The sequence below is a fragment of the Equus przewalskii genome, chromosome 11 (assembly GCF_037783145.1).
Source record: "Equus przewalskii isolate Varuska chromosome 11, EquPr2, whole genome shotgun sequence".
NCBI lineage: Eukaryota > Metazoa > Chordata > Mammalia > Perissodactyla > Equidae > Equus > Equus przewalskii.
In genome coordinates this window covers 29,923,262-29,940,988 of record NC_091841.1, presented here as the reverse complement: position 1 = coordinate 29,940,988, position 17,727 = coordinate 29,923,262, and the positions used below count along the sequence as shown (strand labels likewise).

The window sequence follows — 17,727 nt, the reverse complement described above, 5'->3', positions numbered from 1 at the left end:
CAAATCTATCCTGAGATCGTTCTTTGGCTTTTCATTTTGTTTATTACCATTGTTGGCATGCACGAGTTTGCGTTTTCACCTAGTGAAATATATTGGTTTTCCCTTTGCGATTTCTTCCAGGGCTTTTCCTGTGTTAAAAATGCATCTCCAGGGCCGGCCGGGTGGTGCAGCGGTTAAGTGCGCACGTTCCACTTCGGCGGCCCAGAGTTCACCAGTTCCGATCCCGGGTGCGGACATGGCACCACTTGGCAAGCCATGCTGTGGCAGGCGTCCCACGTATAAAGTAGAGGAAGATGGGCACGGATGTTAGCTCAGGGCCAGTCTTCCTCAAAAAAAAAAAAATGCATCTCCATACTCACCTGAATGTTCCACCTACATTATTAAACGCCCTTTTATTATGTCTTTAATTTGTCTGGAACTATTTTAACGAATGGTGTGAAATATAAATGGAATTTGACTTTTCCCAAACAGCCAATTCTTTCTTTATACTGATTGACTGGTATTGCTTTTCCCCATTAATTTGGGGTTCTTCTTTTTATCATGTGAGAAGGTTTTACATTTAGCAGAGTCCCCTTCTGGGCCATTCTACTGTCATGCATCCGTCTATTCTTGAACCAACATTTCACTATATTTTTATTGAAACTTCATCTTTTCAGATCAGTATGGCAAGTTCTCCGTATCATCCTCTTTTTCAAAAACATCTTAGTTATTCTTATCAATTTAGTCATCTAGATGACATTTAGGATTTTGAGACATAACCCCAGATCGCGTGGAATTTTATTGGTATCACATTGGTCCCCACCCAGGGCCACGGCAGAGCTGTAGTTTACTCTAAGTAGATCCTCCTTCAATCTTATTATTTCTAAGAAGTTTATTGTGACTGTCGTGCTGTGGATTTCCCTAGTCATCCCTGCTCTCGGGCCACTACTATAACTATTGTTAGAATAACAGAAAGTAAGTGATTTTTTTTTTGCTCTTTATCTTGTATGTAGCTACTTGCTTAGCTTTACCACCAATTCTGAGAGTGTCTTAAATACTTATTTTGGGGTTTCTGGACGGGCCAGAAACCTACAAACATGGATGCCTTGCTCTCTTCTTTTTGACAGTTACACTTCTGGCTGCTGTTTCATGCTTTATTGCGTTGGTTAGGCGTTGCAGAGAATGCTCGATGAGCATGTGATAAAGGCATTCTTGTCTGACTCCTGATTTTAACGGGAACGCTTCTGGTACTTCCCATCTATGTCCCACTGTCGCTGATGGTTGAAGGACCTTTTGAAAAACCATATTCAGAAAGTGTCTCTCATGGAAATGACAAAAGGCAGGACCCAAACCGGATGCTGTTTTTAAAAAAGGGGGTGATGCCTCCAGCTGGGGTGGGAGCGCCAGTTGTTCCTCATTACACACCCCACCCTTCCGCAGTCGTGGATTCTTGACTCTGCACGAATTATGAATTACGCTGCTTTTGCTTTTAAAAGCAACAGCAAGAATAAAAACACAAAAACTTTTATTTCCAGTTTTCAAATAACTCTAAAGTGTCCAGAACGGATGCCAACGTTTTCTGCCGCCTTTCGGAGCAGGTGGGAAGGCGACCAGGCTGTCCCCGTCACCTGCTCCTCTTTGGGATTCCCAGGGGTCGGCTCAGCCTCCCGGTCCTGGAACAGGGGCCCGCGGTCCCGGGACCGCCGCTAACGTGGATTTGGGGGCATCTGGGGCTGGGTTCTGAAGCCCAAGGTCGTCCTTGGAGGGTGGCCCCTGCAGTGGATCGGGGTCAGCGAGCGCGGGGACGGCCAGCCTGCCTGTCCTGTCTCCACCGGGCAATTGCCCTTTCTGGAGGTTTCTCCCCCCAAAACCCCACGGGCAGAGCCTCCTGATGCGTCGATTCTCTGCTAACTTTTCCAGTCTCTTCCCCGGTTCCTTCCCAGCCGCTTTTGGCAATCCGGTTTCCCCTGCTTGAATTTTAAGAAATGTAAATATGGGTCGCCCCCCTCCTCCCCGCGACCTCCAGGAGGAGGACGTCACCGCGGGGGCCGCTCGGCCCATTGCCGAGCCGCGAGGGGGTTGGGGGACCAGCCCAGCTCCGCGCATGCGCCCTGGCCCCGCCCGTCGGCGCCGGCTGGACCCTCTCGCCTGCCGTCGTTTCCCGGCCTGCCCCGCGCGGCCGGCCCCGGAAGTGGGCCTCGCCTCCTCGGGAGCCGTGCGTCTGTGCCTGAGCCCAGCAGGTTGGCCACGGCGGCGCAGGGTGGCGGAGCCCTAGGGGTCGGGGCTGGCCCTGCTGCCGCCATGGCCGGGAGTCAGGACATGTTCGACGCCATCGTGATGGCGGATGAGAGGTGAGTGGCGGGGCTGGGCCGGGACCCGGACCTCCGCCGGGTCGGGTCCGCGCTCGGCGGCTGGGCCGGGGCGGCGTCCCGTGGGCGTGGGCGTTGGGGGAGCGCCCTGTGGCGGCGGGCGCGTGTGGCGCCGAGATGCTCCTGCGTCTCCTTCACTCCTCGGTCCCTCCGGACCCGCCTCCCCCGTCCGGGGCTGCTCCGAGCATCTGCTCGGCTCGATGACTGCCTTTCTCCAGGTCCGCCCCGTCCTCGGATGGGACAGACCCTTGCCATCTGGGCGCTGCCCCTTTTCCTTGTTCCTGAGCAGTGGGACATACGGCAGCATTCAGGGACACGCTGATAAATGTGTCAGACGTCCTCCCTCCCTCCGGAGCCCCTGGGGAGTCCCTGGGGCTGTAACGGGGACGGGGGAGGAGCAGGGAGTTGCTTTGTGGCTGTCCTCCAGCGCCCGGCCCACTTGAGACCTCAGTAGATGTCAGTTAAGAAAGAGCGAGCGCTTAACCATCAGTCGCTGACATGTGTCTGGAGTTTCCTGTGAATCTGACATTGTGCTGAGCGTTGTAACCCCATCATCTAGTTTAGCCCCTCATGTCAAGTGGATCCTGTTCTTCACCCGGGCTCACAGTGGAGGAGGAAGGAAGGTCGCTCTCCGGGGTCACAGGGCCAATAAGCGGGAGCTGTACACTCTGCCTCCTTGGGGGCTCCGCACACTCCTTTCGTCTTAGGTGACTGCGGGTTAAGGTGATGCCGCGTCCGCTGTTGAGCCCTCGAAGTCAGAGCCTCGGTTGTACCGCAGGAACCACAGTCATTGTGCATTTGTGGTCATCTGCTGGCGTTCCCCTCTGCTGGTCTCCTGAGATGTGATGGCAGCCTTGTGTATATCGCACTTTTTTGAAGCAGTTGACCAAGTCGTGTGGCTTTACAGACTCCCAGAACTCTGACTCGCTAACAGACTAGACTCACCTAGGAGATTTGGAAAACTAGATTCCTCGGCCTTACTCCACGGTTACTGCCGGGGGCCGAGGCTCTTGAATTTGTACCTTTGAAATTTCCCGTTGGGTTTCCGGTATTCTGCCAGGTGTAGGAGTTGCTATTTTAGCCCACACTCCTCACTGTGAAAGAGGCAAATGGGACTTCAACAGCTACAGCGACTGGCCAGAGGAGAGACGTAGGAAGGGGTAGGAACCTAGGTTTTCTGATTCAGGTGGTGTGCTTCCTCCACTGTGCTGTGCCTTGTCTTGCTCGGTCTGGGTAATATGAGAGAGAAAAGATTTTCCAGGAAACGTACTTGTTCTCTTGTGTATTTGATCCTGCTTCTTCTCTGGCACAGGTTCCATGGGGAAGGGTATCAGGAAGGCTATGAAGAAGGCAGTACTTTGGGTATAATTGAAGGAAGACAGCACGGCACGTTACACGGAGCTAAAATTGGATCTGAGGTAAGCGGGAACCCCCATTTAGAAATGAATCCTTTTCATTTATAATTTATAGTTTACTTTGATGATCAGTGTGATGGAACCAGAACTCCAGGCCTCTTAAAATGGCAGTAGACTAGAGAGGATGCTGGTGGGGAGACATTGTTAGCACGGGATGGCCAGAGCACATTGCTGTAGAGACAGTGAAGTTCTTCTGGCCGGAGAATGAGAAGACAGGTCCTCAGTCACCTTGGTTTACATTGGCGCGTCATGGTGCTGCCTCGTGTCCTAGGCCAGCTGAATCCTCCTGCAAAGAATGGGGGCCCCGTGTCATGGGAGGACCTTCCATTTCCATTTCCATTGAAATCCTACAAAATTTAGAATTTTCCTTCTCTTCTGCCCTTCGTCCTAGATGGGCTCTTGCCTAGGGATAATGGGCCCTAAGTGGCCGAGTCTGAGGCAGTCATGACTGTATGAGATGCCTGTGGTTGCAAAGTGAATCACCACAAAACAGATGGGCCGAAGACAGCAAACATGCGGCTGCGGAGGATCGAGAGTCCAGGAGCAGCTGAGCTGGGTGCTTCTGGCCGGGGCCTCACGATGTGGGGTCGGGCCGTCAGCCAGGGCTGCAGTCATTTGAAGGCTCAACTGGGGCTGGAGGACCTGCTTCTAAGGGGGCTCCCGCACACGACTGTTGTTCTTGCCGTGTGGGCCTGTCCGCACGACTGCTTGAGTGTCGTTGTGACACCGGAGCCTGTGAGCCAAGACAGCAAGGCTGCAGTGACGTTCGTTGTCTGTTATGCCTGCCTCAGAAGTGTGCGCTGCCTCATCCTCTGTGTTCTTCTGGTTACACAGGCCATCCCGACACAGTTGGAGGGGACCCACAAGGGCATGGCTATTGGGTGGGGGCAGTGGGACCATCTTGGAGGCTGGCTATGCCATTGATGACTTGACCTCCAAACTTTTTTTTAGTGCTTTTTTTTTTTTTTTAAGATTTTATTTTTCCTTTTTCTCCCCAAAGCCCCCTGGTACATAGTTGTGTGTTTTTAGTTGTGGGTCCTTCTAGTTGTGGCATGGGGGATGCCGCCTCAGCATGGCTTGATGAGCGGTGCCACATCTGCGCCCAGGATCTGAACCGGTGAAACCCCGGGCTGCGGAAGTGGAGGGCGCGAACTTAACCACTCGGCCATGGGGTCGGCCCCCACCAGTGCTTTTTGATGAGGAAGATTGGTCCCGAGCTAACATCTGTTGCCAATCTTCCTTTTTTTTTTTCCTTCCCCAAAGCCCCGGTACATAGTTGTATATTGTAGCTGTAAGTCCTTCCAGTTCTTCTATATGGGACACCGCCTCAGCATGGCCTCATGAGTGGTGCTAGGTCTCTGCCCAGGATCTGAACTGGGGGTCCCTGGGCTGCCGCAGCAGAGTGCACTTAACCACCATGCCACCGGGCCGACCCTTGACCTAACTTCTGTAGCCTGATGCGCAACAGCGTCTTCCAGAACAGCAATATGAGAAGCGCCACGGCCCTTCCTCTTGTGTTGAGAGCGGCATGGTTACATCAAGTATAGCGTGTTCCTTGTTAATCTCCCTCTCAAACGTTTTGTACGTTCACAGATCGGGTGCTACCAAGGTTTTGCGTTTGCTTGGAGATGTCTCCTGCACACTTGTGCCGCTGAGAAGGACAGGTAACGTTTGAGACGTCTTCCTCTTTCAGTGTGTGGGCCAGGAGTTCTGGTTCCCTAGCTTACTGTGACCGTGGCCGGTTAACGTCTCAGCCACCCCGTCTGTAAAATGAGAACATCATCAGGCCAGACTCACACGCCGTTCTGAGATATACAGAAAATAGCTCAAAAGCGTGGGCACGTGTTTGCTGTTTGATGAGCACCGGTTGCTATTCCTTCTTGGGTTCTCGGGTCCCACTGCCTTTTCCCTGGAGGCCTTAGAGCGCCGAGTGGCGCTTAGATGCCCTGGCAGCAAAATAGTGTTGCAATTGGCTATATCTTCTTGTTCATCTTTTCCGTAAGCTTCTGATAAGCATAGTGCAATGGTGTTGGTATGACTGGGGCTCAGGAATGGTGACTCGCTTGTTGCCAGTTTCGTTGTGTGTCCAGCCAGGTCTGTTAATGAGCTAGTGCGTTTAATGTGTTTCATGCCTGTCTGGTGCTTGGCTGTTTGTATTGTTTGTAGCCCTTAGAAACCGTTCTTACCGTGTGCCACCTGCTGAAGCCCCCGTGACCCCGGTGCCCCCGTCTTCGTTCTTAAGCTGGAAATGAACCCTTAAGTACAAGGCGCACGTGGTCTGGCCGTCCTGCTGCTCGGGGGAGCCAGACTCCGCTTCAGCTGGTACTCTGCGTCATTCTGGTGCCTGGTGGCTTTGCCCAGCCTGGGAGGGTGTGAGGAGACAGGGCAGGTGGCGTTCCCCTGTGCCTGGGGCTTATTTGAAGTATTTTGAATGTCTAGAATTCGGGCCACCCCTGTATTCTGAGGTCAGGAGCAGGATGCTTGCCGCTGAGCGCGGGTGCCTGGCGGTTCTCTGTGCCCCGCCTGGTCTGTGGTACTGGCCACGTCTGCGTGTTAGCTGGGAGCTGACCGGACTCGTGCGTTAGCCAGGGGCCCCAGGGCATTGTGCTCTGAGGACTCCGAGGGAGTGGCAGGGTGGGCCGTGATCTGGTTGGAACAGCAGTTGGCAGCCTGTGGTGCCACTGGGTGGCAGTCAAAGCTGAGCTTGCTCTCCACTCCCGTCCACAGAAGGGCGCGGAGAGGCACCTCCTCGGAGCCTCCCTCGTTCCCGACACCGAAGTGCGCTGGCTCCTGGAGGAGTGTCGTACTGTTCGCGGAGGGTCCCACCCCGGGGCTGCCGGCCTCGCCCCAGAGCAGAGTTCCCTGACTTCTTAGAGCCGTGCCCCGCTGTCAGGTGGAGGGGGCGCCGTGGTGGTGGGCCCGGGGCTGGCGGAAGGCCCACAGCGGTGCCCGAGGAGCTCTCAAACAGCCTGAGCGCCTTGGTCTGGGGGTGGTGGTTGCAGCTTTTTGGGCGTTGTAAGTCAATACGGTTTTTAGAAATGGTAGAAGGCTGATAGAGGATCTTATGCTTCGTGTTCCAACTGAGGATGCTAAGGGAGAAACGCCTGCCCTCTGCCCGTCAGTCAGTAAAGCACGGGGCTTTCCCACCCGAGGGGCCGCGAGAGCAGTGTCTCCGGCGAAGGGTGGGCTTCGTTTACATGGGGACGGAGCTTTCTGAGAAGCTCCGAGGCCTCCTGCCCCGTCAGCAGCCTGGTGACACCTCACGCAGACCAGCGTTTGGCCCGGGCTCCGCTCTGGGCTCTGCGTTGTCGTCTGCGTTCCGTGGGCCGTGAGCGGGTCGCACCCTCCTGACATGCACTGGCTTTGATGGGGTGGCGGGCTGGGTGTGTGGCTTCGCTAAGCAGCGGGGAGAAGTCACGACTTGCCGAGGTGACGAGGGCCGGTGTCTTGGTTTCCTGTTAGAAGACGGCCGTCTCCCACAAGCTGGCATCTGCCCGCCGTCCCTGGGAGCTGGGTGCTCTGTTGCGTTCCTGAGCGCGCTTCGACCTTCACCGTTCTGTATTTCCTCAGAGAGGCAGCCATCGCAGCTCCGATGAACCGATTTGCCCTTGGCAGACTTCCTCGTGTGACGGAGGGCAGCAGGGACTGGCAGGGGCTCAGGAGGTCCGCGTGCCTTGTTGCCGTTGAGTCCTTCTCGGGATGCGTTCTTCAGAAGTCCCCGTCATCCACCGTGCTCCCGACCCTCAGACGACCATGTGAGGGCTGGGGGAGGGTGCTCATCTGGCCACTTGTGGTCCATTGTCCAGATGTGCTCATGTAGGACTCGTTTTGCCCCCCGCCCAGGTGAGAGCCCCGGCCCCCAGGATCCGCTGGAAGCCAGGCGACTCACGTTTCTTGAGCGCCTAGTCCCTGAGAGGTTCTGGGCTTCCATGGCTTACTATCCTCTCGAGAGCCTGTGAGGTCCACGTTAACCCCCCTTTTCCAGACGAGGCCGCCAAGGCTCAGGGAGTGAAGTGACCCAGCGCCTCGGAGCGTCGCTCTGCAGGCTGCCTTCCCGCGGAGCCGCCTCGCCTCCCAGCAGGGCTCTGTGTCTTCCCGGGGCGGGGGGGGGGGGGTGGTGGTGGGGGAGCTGAACTCCACCACCAGACGCTGCTGTCTGCCCTTTGTGGGGGCAGCGGGGGCCTGGCTGGTTTAGCTGCTGCTGAATTCCCAAAGGCTGTGAGCGTGAAGTTTCTCGATCCTGGAAAATCCCTGGATCCACAGCAGGCTCGGTCGTGCCCGGTGCCGTCCTTCTTGTCTGGCTCTGTCTGTTCCCACGGCTGTGACTGTGAGCAGCGCGGTCGGCGAGCTCGTTGCGGGCTGCCTGGGTGGCGCGGTCCACGGCCGGCCTGGAGGCGTGTCTGCAAGCTCCATGCGTGCTGGATGGCGGGCGGGGGGGTGTGGCGACAGCACGGTGCTCGGAGCCTGAATATCATCTGGTGTCACGAGAAAGTGAGTCGTGCGGCTCCTGGCCCCAGGCCTGCCGGCTTGCCCAGCGCCCTTACGTTAGTGATCGGCAGAGCTGCCACACAAGCCACGCCTGTTGTGTCCGAAGCACTCAGAGTCTTTATTTCTCTGTTTTACAGCAAAAAGATGAAGGTCTTAGAGTCGCTGATTGGCCTGATTGAGAAATTCCCCTACGACGACCCCACTTACGATAAGCTGCACGAGGACCTAGACAGGATTCGAGGGAAGTTTAAACAGGTTTGTCCCCCTGTGGCTCCTTGTGACGGGGTGCCTTTCCCACTTAGCTGGCGCGGCCCCGGGGGCTCGCTTTGCGACTCGTCTTGGGGCTGTGGGTGCATGCGAGTGGTCCGTAGGAGCAACCGTTTCTGTGTCTCGATGTAAGAAAACGGAAGGCGCTCTCGAGAAAAGCGCTAGACCCTCTCTGGGGCTGGTGGTGTAGACAGGAGAAGCCGCAGCTAGAGTGAGAGTTACGTTTTAGTTTGTGAGTAAAAATACACGCGATTTTAAAAACCACCTTTTTTTCTTTTGTGTTTTCAGCTTTGTTCATTACTAAACGTTCAGCCGGACTTTAAAATTAGTGTGGAAGGTTCTGGACTTTCATTTTGAGGATGACAGATGAACAAAGACGAAACATCAAGGAACAGATGTCCATATGTTAAGCATTTAAAAATGCAATTAAAGGCAAAACAATGATGGGGTATTCATTGTCCTGTAGGGAGGGTTCAAGTCTGGCCGGTGAAAGGACATCTTTCCCCAAGTTCTGCCTGTGTCCCCTCGGTGCCCTCACGGGGCCCTCCATGCCAGCCGGGCCTTTGTCGGGCCCTGCCCGCTCTGCAGGCTGAAGGCGTCCCTGGCAGAGCCCTCACGAGGCTGCTCACTCCTGGCGCAGAGTCCGTTGGCCTCAGCGCTCCCCCGCGGGGCGGGCCTGGCCGCTTCCGGACTGGGGTCGGCTCTGGTAGGGTTACCCGCCACGCCTGGACTCAGCGCTCAGAGGAAGTCTTGTGAAAAATGAGAGTGGTGGGATGGACATGGAACAAGTTAACCGAAAGCAGCGACGAGCACGGTGACAGTCAGTGAAGCTTAAGACGTGCCAGCTCTGTGTGACGTGCCTCCCGGGTTTCATTTAACCCCTTCAGTAGCCGGGGAGGGAGGTGCTATTCCTATTTGACAGATGAGGGGACCGAGACCCCCAGGGACTGTCCAGTCCAGGGACAGCGGGTGGCAGAGCTGGGTGCTCCCCCAGCGCCCGTCTCCACCGCCATCTTGTGCGCCCACTCTGGGATCCCTGCCTTCCGGTCCAGGCGGCATAGGTCGCCACTGTGCTCCCTGGAGTCTGGGGAGTCCACTGGCCAGTGACATGGGCATGTGGCTGAGAGGACGGGAGGCCAGCTGGTCCCAAGGAAGCCTGGACATGCTCTTCGCACTGTCTCTGGATGGGCGTGGGGCTTCACGGCATTAGAAACGGTCAAGGGGGAGCGTCTTAGACCAGAGGCTGACGTTAGGCCACCGTCGCGTGGGCATGGTCTCGGGAGCCTCACTGAGGGCTCTGCGTTCTCCGTTTGCGCTGAGTTCTCTGCTCTCCTGCCCCTGCTTGAACGGCCTGCGACGTGCATGTGAGGTCATTGGTGGAGCGGGGGTCTGTCCGTCTGTCCCTGAGCTGCGCGCCGCTCCGCCGCTTCACTCGTGACCGCACGTGTCCACGGCCTCGCGAGCGGGGCCCCGGGTGGCTGGCAGTCGGCGCACGCTGCTCCGTCTGAGGGAGCACGTCTGGAAGCGGCGACTGAGATTAACAAAGCGCTAGCCGTGAATCCAGCCTGGTTTTTAAAGTCATTTGAAAATGTCAGCACAAACTGTGCTTTACTGCACCAGCTGGCGGTCCCGAGAGCCACTGAGGAGACCGGAGGCTGGAGTCCCCGCAGGAGCCCCCAGGTGTGCCGAGGGAGAGAGCTGTCTGTGGTTGAGAGACAGACGTGGGCTTCTCCTAGCACACTGTTTCAGGTGTGCGTCCCACCCTGGGTGTCCTCGTCTGCAGCCCCTCATTCTCAGGGGGCCGTGTGCTGGCGCTCTGCCACAGACAGTGCCTGCGCTGCGGTGGCTCCAGGGGACCCGGAGGCCAACAGCGGCTCCCTGGGCCGGGGCACTGAGGGGCTTTCGTTGTTTTCCTTGGGGGTTTTTGTGTTTTCTGAGTTACCTGTTTTGATTATGTATTATTTTTATAATTGGAGAAAAAAATAAATAGCATATTTTCAAGCAAAAGGCTGTCTGGGACCATTTGTACTGTGGCACCCGGCCAACCCCTCCCCTCCTCTGGCCTTTGGGGTCTAGGCGCATGGGCAGGCCTGCATTGGCCAGCGCACAGCTTTCCGTTGCCTTTCTGCCCGAGTTTCATTGACACGTGGAGAACCGGTTCCTGTGGGAGAACGGTTGCCCGTGGTGTTCAGGAAAGGGGCCGTTCCTGCTGACCCGGCCCGGCCACCTGTCGGCACTTACTGCGAATCTTTCCTGCCACAAATTCGCTGGCCCTCTCCCCATCTCCACCTCTCCAGGGCAGGTGGCATGAGCGGCAGGGAACCGCTCTTCCTCTCCCATCACACGGGCCAAGCTGCCTCACTGATCTTCTGCAGGGTGCCTGGACCCTGGACTTGACCTCTGCCCGCCCAGCTCCTTCTTGGAGGCCTTGACCCAGTTTCTGGGACTCCTCCGTCGCCCCCAACAGACCACTTGGCTTATCATAGCCGCACGGCCCACCTCCGCAGTCACCCCAGCCCTCACAAGCCATGCCATCGGCCGCAGTTGGTTCAGGAATGAGCACGGCTCCCCTCTGGCCAACAAGTGGGTAGCGGAAGCCTTCTGGGGGCCGCTGGGAAAGGGCACGTCACTCCTGAGAGAGAGGATCTGTTTGGGAAGTTGTGCCCTGGGGACGTGGCACCTGGAATTGCTACAGGCAGCTTGCAGCTCAGCTCCGATGGAGCCACACCTGGGTGCAGCCGGGCGGAGAGCTGGAGAGGACCAGCCCTGGGACGTCGTGGGCATCTGGGCCGGCTGGCCCCTGAGCCGCTGTGCTTGCGGCCTTCGTGTTGGGTGAGCTGACGAGTGTCCTGGTGCTGCAGGGCCCGTGGGGCTGGGCTTCCACTGTTTGTGGCGAAGGTCCCCTGCCTGCCCTCTCCCCCCGCCCATCTGATCGCATTGTGTCCCCCTTGTTCTCTCAGATAGTAACCCTTAGATGGCCCAGACTGGCCTTGAGTGCCAGAGCTCTTTGGGTGGGCTTTCCTCCCTTCCTGGTGGGCTCAGTCGGCTTACTCCTTGCTTCCTGTCGGAAACTCCCAGCGTATTTCATGCCGCATATGCTGCTGGGGCTGCCACGACCGGTACCAGGAGCCGGGCGCTGTAAACCACAGACGTTGATGGTCTCCCGGTCCTTGGACGGCCGAGATCCGGGGGTTGCAGGGCTGGTTCCTCCTGAGGCCTCTCTCCTTGGCGTGTAGATGCCGTGTCCTTCCTGTGTCCTCACACGGTCGTCCCTCTGCGTGTCTGTGTCCTCGTCTCCTCTTATAAGGGCCCCAGTCACAGTGGATCAGGCCCACCCCACCCTAGTGACCCCATTTTACCTTGATCACCTCTTTGAAGACCCCATCTCCAAGTACGGTCACATTCTGAGGAGCTGGGGGTCAGGACTCCAACGTAGGAATTTGGGGGACACACTTCAGCCCATACCGGCCACCCTGGCTGGCTGCCTGGACAGGCTGTGAACTGGGGACTGGGAGAGAAGACCGCCTTTTCACTTACAAGTCGAAGTCACGTCATTTTATTTGTCTAGAGTGTTGGCAGTGGGAATAAACAGACTCAGTCGTCCACTGAAACTTGCCACTTGGGAACTGCACGCCCCAAGGCGGCCAGCGAGAGATGCCCAGTCCCAGGCCACGTCGCCATCCTGGAGGAAGGCCGCGTTGTGCTTTGACTTATTTCACAGTCACCCATCGTCGTCTCCACCCGGTGGTGAGGAAAGAATGCAGAGATGTGAAGGAAGGGACAGGAAGTCTCACTGAGTGGCTGCCGGTGGCCGCCTCTACCTTCCTCGTGTCCCCAAGCTGTCCCCTAAGCCTCTGAGAGGGGCTGCCACCCCACTTCTCAGATGGAGGCCTGGGCGCCCAGTCGAGTCGAGTGACACGCCAATGGTTGTGATAAGTGCTGCCCTCGGGCCTGATGGGCGCCGCGGGCCTCCAGGGCTTTGCCTGTTACTGTCAGCCGGGACGGAGCCCAGCTCTTCCGATCTCCGGGGGACCTGCTTCCGTGACCAGTCTTGCTTCCAGTGGCCTGAGGCAAAGACAGATGGATTTATGGAAAAGGGCCCTCGCTGGGTGCTGGCGGGGAGGCAGCGGACAAGTGGGCCCCAGTCCCCCAGCCCGCATTAGCACGGCTCACTGAGGGATGTCCGTGGCACTTGGGGAGGCAGCGATGGGGTGGGGGTGTCCAGCTCTGCCTGGGGAATAAAGGAATGAGAAGGTGGGCAGGGATGCCTTCCCGGAGGAGGTGACCTTCGCACTACTGGCTTTGTGAGCTTTCATTTGACCTCACCATGGAGAATTTCTCTTCACCCTACCTGAGAACACAGTGTAATTAACAGGCAAGGCCACCCGAATTTGCACAGTTGTTCCAGTCCTTAACGAACGACGCGAGGAACGGGTCTGCAACTCAGGACACTGAGGTCACCAAGCTAGGGTGATCGATCAGAGGAAAGTGGGTGCTGCGTTCAGTTCTCACAGGACACGAGTCCTACAGTTGAGGGACCGGGCCCTGAAAGGCTCGGTGGCGAGTCCACGACGTGACTCAGTGGCTGAGCCGGGGCTCTGCGGATGAATTCTCCGAGAAGGTGGGTCCCTCGTTGCTCGCGAACTTGGCCATCTCTCTCTCTTGTGGCTGGAGTGCTCCTCTCGCCGGGCACCGACACCCTGCTGCTCTGTCCCCAGCCGTGGCCACGTCTCCCTGGCGCCCTTTACCACATCAGCTGGGTCTTGGGGCGCCGGGCCTGAGGTTCTGTCTCCAGTGATACCGGGATGTGACCCTGTTTCCGTCCGCTCAGGAGTGGGGTGCACAGGGGAACCCGAGCGCCCGGTACCCGGCCCCTGGCCTGTCCACCAGGGGACGGCTGTGTCCGTCCTTTCTGCAAGGACTTGTTGGACATCTGCTGTCCCAGCGGGTGTGTGCCCCGAAAACAGTGGGGTGCTCGTCAACCTGCTCCGTAGCTTTGAGAGCTCAGACACGTCTGTTGTGGGTTGAATTGTGTCCCCCCAAAACGTAAGCTGAAGCCCGAGCCCCTGGTCCCTGTGACCGTGACCTTATTTGGAAGTAGGGTCCTCGCAGATGTCGCTCAGGTGTCAGTTCAGGTGGGCTGTACCAGGGTGGGCTAGGCCTTCCATCCACCATGACTGTGTCCTCATAAGAAGAGAAGGCAGCCCAGAGAGGGGAGGGCGCCGTGAAGACAGGCTCACAGAGTGAAGCTGGCCTTGCGAGGGCCGAGGCTGAGACGGGAGTGACGCAGCTACAAGCCGGGGGACGCGGGGAGCGCCAGCACCCAGTGGAGCTCGGAGAGGGCGGGCCCTGCCACCACCTTGCTGTCCATCTTCTAGCCTCCGGAGCTGGGAGAAGTGCCTGTTGTTTTCAGCCACCCTGGCTGTGGGCACTTGTTACGGCGGCCCCAGGACCCTCATACGAGGGCCTTTGCTTTGTCTGGGCTGTCGTTTGCCTGTCTGCAGAGGGTGGGCCCTGGACACACGAGTCCAGCCCCTTCCTGGCCTGACGTGTTGGGGGTGCTCCTTCAAGGGCCTTGCCTCAGCTCCCTGGTCTCGGCTGCTCTGAGGAGCAGCAGGTACCTACACCCCGGAAAGACACTCTTATCTCAAGGCGTGGGCGCCCCCTGGCCCCCTGCCCCGAGAGGCTGCTGCCTTCTGGGGGCTCTCCAGGCTCTGCACAAGGTCTGCCAGCGAAGCCTGGCTGGAACCTCTTCTCTGGTCTCTGCGCTTGCAGGGCCTCAGCCCCCATGTTTGTATCGCTAATGCATGTTAAATCTAGAAAGGAGAGAAAACATACATATGCTGTGGCAGTTAAGAATCTTTGAAAATCAAATGACAGGAAGCCCGTATCAAACTGTATCAAACAGTAAAGGTCTGTGATTGGCTCATGGAACAAAAGGGACTCACTTCAGGAGAGGCTTGATCCAGCTGCTTGTTCAGAGATCTGGTGCCTTCTCTCTGCTTCCTGCAGGACTGGCCTCATGCACAGGCTCCACCCCATGGCCTGCAGCCGCACAGGCTCACGTCTCAGCCACACTGTCCCCAGGAGTCCTGAGGAAGACTCCTGAAGCCCCAGAAAATGTCTCCCTGAGTCTGGTGGACTCTGTTGCAGTTCACATCCGCTCTTCCCGGGGTTGGCGGTGCTGTTAGGTTTGAGCCGGTCAGCCCCTGTCCTGGAGCCAGGGATGGGATCCGTTGCACCCAGGCTACAGAGCAGAGAACGGTGGTTCCCCCAGAGCAAAATCTGGGCGCCGTCAATACCAGGCGGGGGAGCTGGTGCTGGCACGAACACTGAGAACCATCCACTTCATGACCAAAGAGGGAACAAGGACGGCCTCAGTGCCACCACCTGGAGAATCTCGCTGGGCGTTCTGGGGCCTCCTTCCACACGTGGTTATGCGTGGCCTGGGGATGGTGCCTGAACTGGCGAGATGAGGCGAGGATGAGTTTACTGAGGGGTAACTGTGCCAGGCGCTAGGTGGTTCACACACACTGGCCATCTGGGCCGCGCAGCACCCAAAAGCATTCGCTGGGCAGAGGTCTCCTGAGCCCCGGTTCTGTGCTAGGCATTGTCACAGATACCGGGACACCCCGGAGAGCGGGCTGGAGAAGGCGCCTGCCCTCCCGCCCTCCCTCCCGAGCGTCCATTCTCGGAGACACTATTGTCCCCCATGACGGAAGGGTGGAGCCGCCGGCCTGAGTGTCAATCGCTGAGACCCCCCACCCCGGGGCTTCTGCTCCCCAACACGCGTGCCTAATGTGTGTACATACACGCGTGGGCTTTCTTTTTAAACCACAATGACAGATCACCTCAGCTGTCCGCTGCCAGCCCCTCTCCAGGCCAGCCCACCAGGACACAGCCCTGACCGCAGGGGCTGCTGGCTTGAAGCTTTGGCCATGGGTGGACCTGCTCTCGCCCCCTGGGCCTCCCCCCAGAGCAGGAGTACACGCACTGGCCGTTGGGTGAAAATGGTCACACGAAGGCTCGTGCATTTTCTGCAAGCCCCGTTGGGGACCCCTCATGCCTTTCTTCTCTGCGAGGCAGCAACGCCAACTCCCAGGAGTGTGGGCTCCACTCCAGACACAAACCAGGCCACCAGACCTGGCTCTGGCAGTCCCAGCTGTGTGATCCTGGCTCAGTTATTTCACCTCTCTGGCCCCCGGTTTACTCATCTACAGCAGGGGCCGGAAAACTCCCACCCTCAGCCCAAATCCAGCCTGTGGTCCGTTTTGGCGAATGAGGCTTGACCGGGCACAGCCACGATCGTTCCTTTACTTGTCCCTGGCTGCTTTCACTTAATGGCAGAGTCGAGGAGGTGGACGGGGACAGCGTGGCCCGCGAAGCCTGAGACACTCGGGCCCCTTGTGGAAAGTCCGCCCACCCTTGGCCTAAGGGATGGGACACTTAGACCTGCGGGAACCTCGCTCCCAGGGCCTGCCTGCTGGCCTGTCATCAACTCTGTTGGGCGGGTTCAAAATTCAGAGAGGAGCTGTCCGTTGACACTCAGCACCATGCCCAGTGCCCAGGCCGTGCTCTGTGAGCCCAAGCTCTTCTCCTCCTGTGGAGGGGAGGGAGGCCGCCCCCCGGCTCGAGGCCTGGGCTCCGGATTGGGAGTGAGGCTCCAGGCCAGACGGCTCTGCTCTTAAGGAGCCAGGCTCTCTCAGCTGCCAGAGCTGAGAACGAGGGTTCACGGGGCTCAGGGCCGCTGGGGCCCCTTCAGTGGAGGGCTTCGGATTTCTCTCCCCCGTCCTCCTTGTGTGCCCCCGTGAGTGGCGGTGACAATGCCCCCGGATGTGGGCCTCCAGGCTTGTGGCCCCGAGCTACCCGCCCACTGGCCGCCGCTATTGTCTGCTGGGCCAGCGGTGTGGCCGGGGCTGGGGGCCGGCGGCCCGGGGCTGGGGGACTGTGGGAACGGATTAGAGGCCCTGGGCTTGCTGCCCCTCTGCATAAACTCCTGATCAAAGACATTCCTGGGATGACAGAGCCCTGTGTGCGGGCGGGCGCCCCACGCCCCCCGCCGGCCCCCAGCACAGGCGCCCTCTGGGCCCCACCGCAGCGCCCACTGCTGGGATCGGCCTGGGCTGTGCCCAGTGTCCCCACCAAAGGCAGAGCCAGGCCACTTGGGCAGCGAGGCTCCCAGGAGGCCCTGGGTGGGACAGGCTCGAGGAGGAGCCTGGCCCTGCCACTGTGCCCACCTCTGCAGGGGTGGCTGCAGCACACCGGCTCTGGCCTCCACTTCTCCCTGCTGGCCCTTGGCGCACACCGCCGTGTCCTGCAGCCTCTGGGCCCTCCTCAGCATGACCGTGGGTGCGGCCTGGGCCCCTGGGGAGCCCCCTGCCCCCGACTCCGCACAGCATGGGGGCGGGTGGGGCTGTCCCTCTGCAGCTCACCAAGCAGCCTGTCGCTCAGCCCTGGGGACCAGCCTGCAGCCCCTTCCCTTCGGCTCCCGCTTCTCCACAGCTGCTGTTGGCCAGGCGGGGAACGGGACGAGAAGGATCAACGAGCCGTCTGTCCTCAAGGGCTTAGGGCCCCAAACAGGAAACACCCAGGGGTGACGATGCCAGGGCCTCCCTGAGCCCCCTGCCCGGGGCTGGGTGTGGACCGCCTGCGGAGGGTCTTCCGAGCCTGGAGGGAGAGCAGAGGGGAGGGCAGCTCAGGCGCAGGACCGGAGGCAGGCCGCAGTCTGCTGTGTCTGCAGTGCCCTGGGCAGAAAGTTCGGGGTTGGGGGCGTCTGAGGCTGGGGAGACAAGGGCCAGGTCCCAGGACCAGGAGCTGGAAGGAGCGAGAAGCCCCAGGAGGGTTTGGGCAGAGGCTGGGGGGCGCCTGGAACAGGGAGACAGGCTGGGAGGTGGGCAGGCCCCAGGGGAGTGGCGGGGCCGAGTGAGAGCAGGAGTTCAGCCTCCGAGAGGGGACAGAGGGACGCCGCTGGAAGGCTTTGTCCCGGAGGCCACGTGCACACACAGGCAGCTGGACCTCCAGCAAGGGACGGGGTCTCCACCCCATGAGGGGACACAGGTGCCCGAGGATGGTGTCACTGAGAGGAGGAGCCCCAGAGACCCCTCTCACGGGGGCTGCACAGGTGGGGAGACGGCGCCGGGAGGACTGGGGGTCCCTCTGTGCTTGGCCCAAACCCCGCGTACGGTTTTGCTTGTCCCATTCCAGCCCCG

General features: G+C 58.9%; 1 protein-coding gene across 4 annotated transcripts; it reads left to right on the top strand.

The window, feature by feature from the left end:
* The first annotated feature begins 2,138 nt into the window (after nucleotides 1-2,138).
* On the top strand, nucleotides 2,139-10,525 carry LTO1 (LTO1 maturation factor of ABCE1). Of its 4 annotated transcripts, none has more exons than XR_011523975.1 (6): nucleotides 2,149-2,330; nucleotides 3,661-3,766; nucleotides 5,357-5,427; nucleotides 7,334-7,606; nucleotides 8,389-8,506; nucleotides 8,807-10,525. XR_011523975.1 is itself a non-coding variant. In XM_070564366.1 (6 exons), exons 1-6 carry the CDS (start codon nucleotides 2,281-2,283, stop codon nucleotides 8,873-8,875), a joined length of 507 nt encoding a protein of 168 aa, XP_070420467.1. In that variant the 5' UTR covers nucleotides 2,154-2,280; the 3' UTR covers nucleotides 8,876-10,525. The 4 variants fall into 4 exon arrangements, 2 of the variants coding, with proteins under 2 accessions (XP_070420468.1, XP_070420467.1); XR_011523976.1 differs by having other exon boundaries at nucleotides 2,154-2,330; nucleotides 7,334-7,518; XM_070564366.1 differs by having other exon boundaries at nucleotides 2,154-2,330; nucleotides 7,334-7,426.
* The last annotated feature ends 7,202 nt before the right edge of the window (nucleotides 10,526-17,727 follow it).

Coding starts and splice junctions, on each gene's coding strand:
- LTO1 (XM_070564366.1), top strand. CDS start 2,281: ATGGCCGGGAGTCAGGACATGTTCGACGCCATCGTGATGGCGGATGAG. Junction 2,331..3,660: donor ATCGTGATGGCGGATGAGAG/GTGAGTGGCGGG, acceptor TCTCTGGCACAG/GTTCCATGGGGAAGGGTATC. Junction 5,428..7,333: donor TGTGCCGCTGAGAAGGACAG/GTAACGTTTGAG, acceptor GTATTTCCTCAG/AGAGGCAGCCATCGCAGCTC.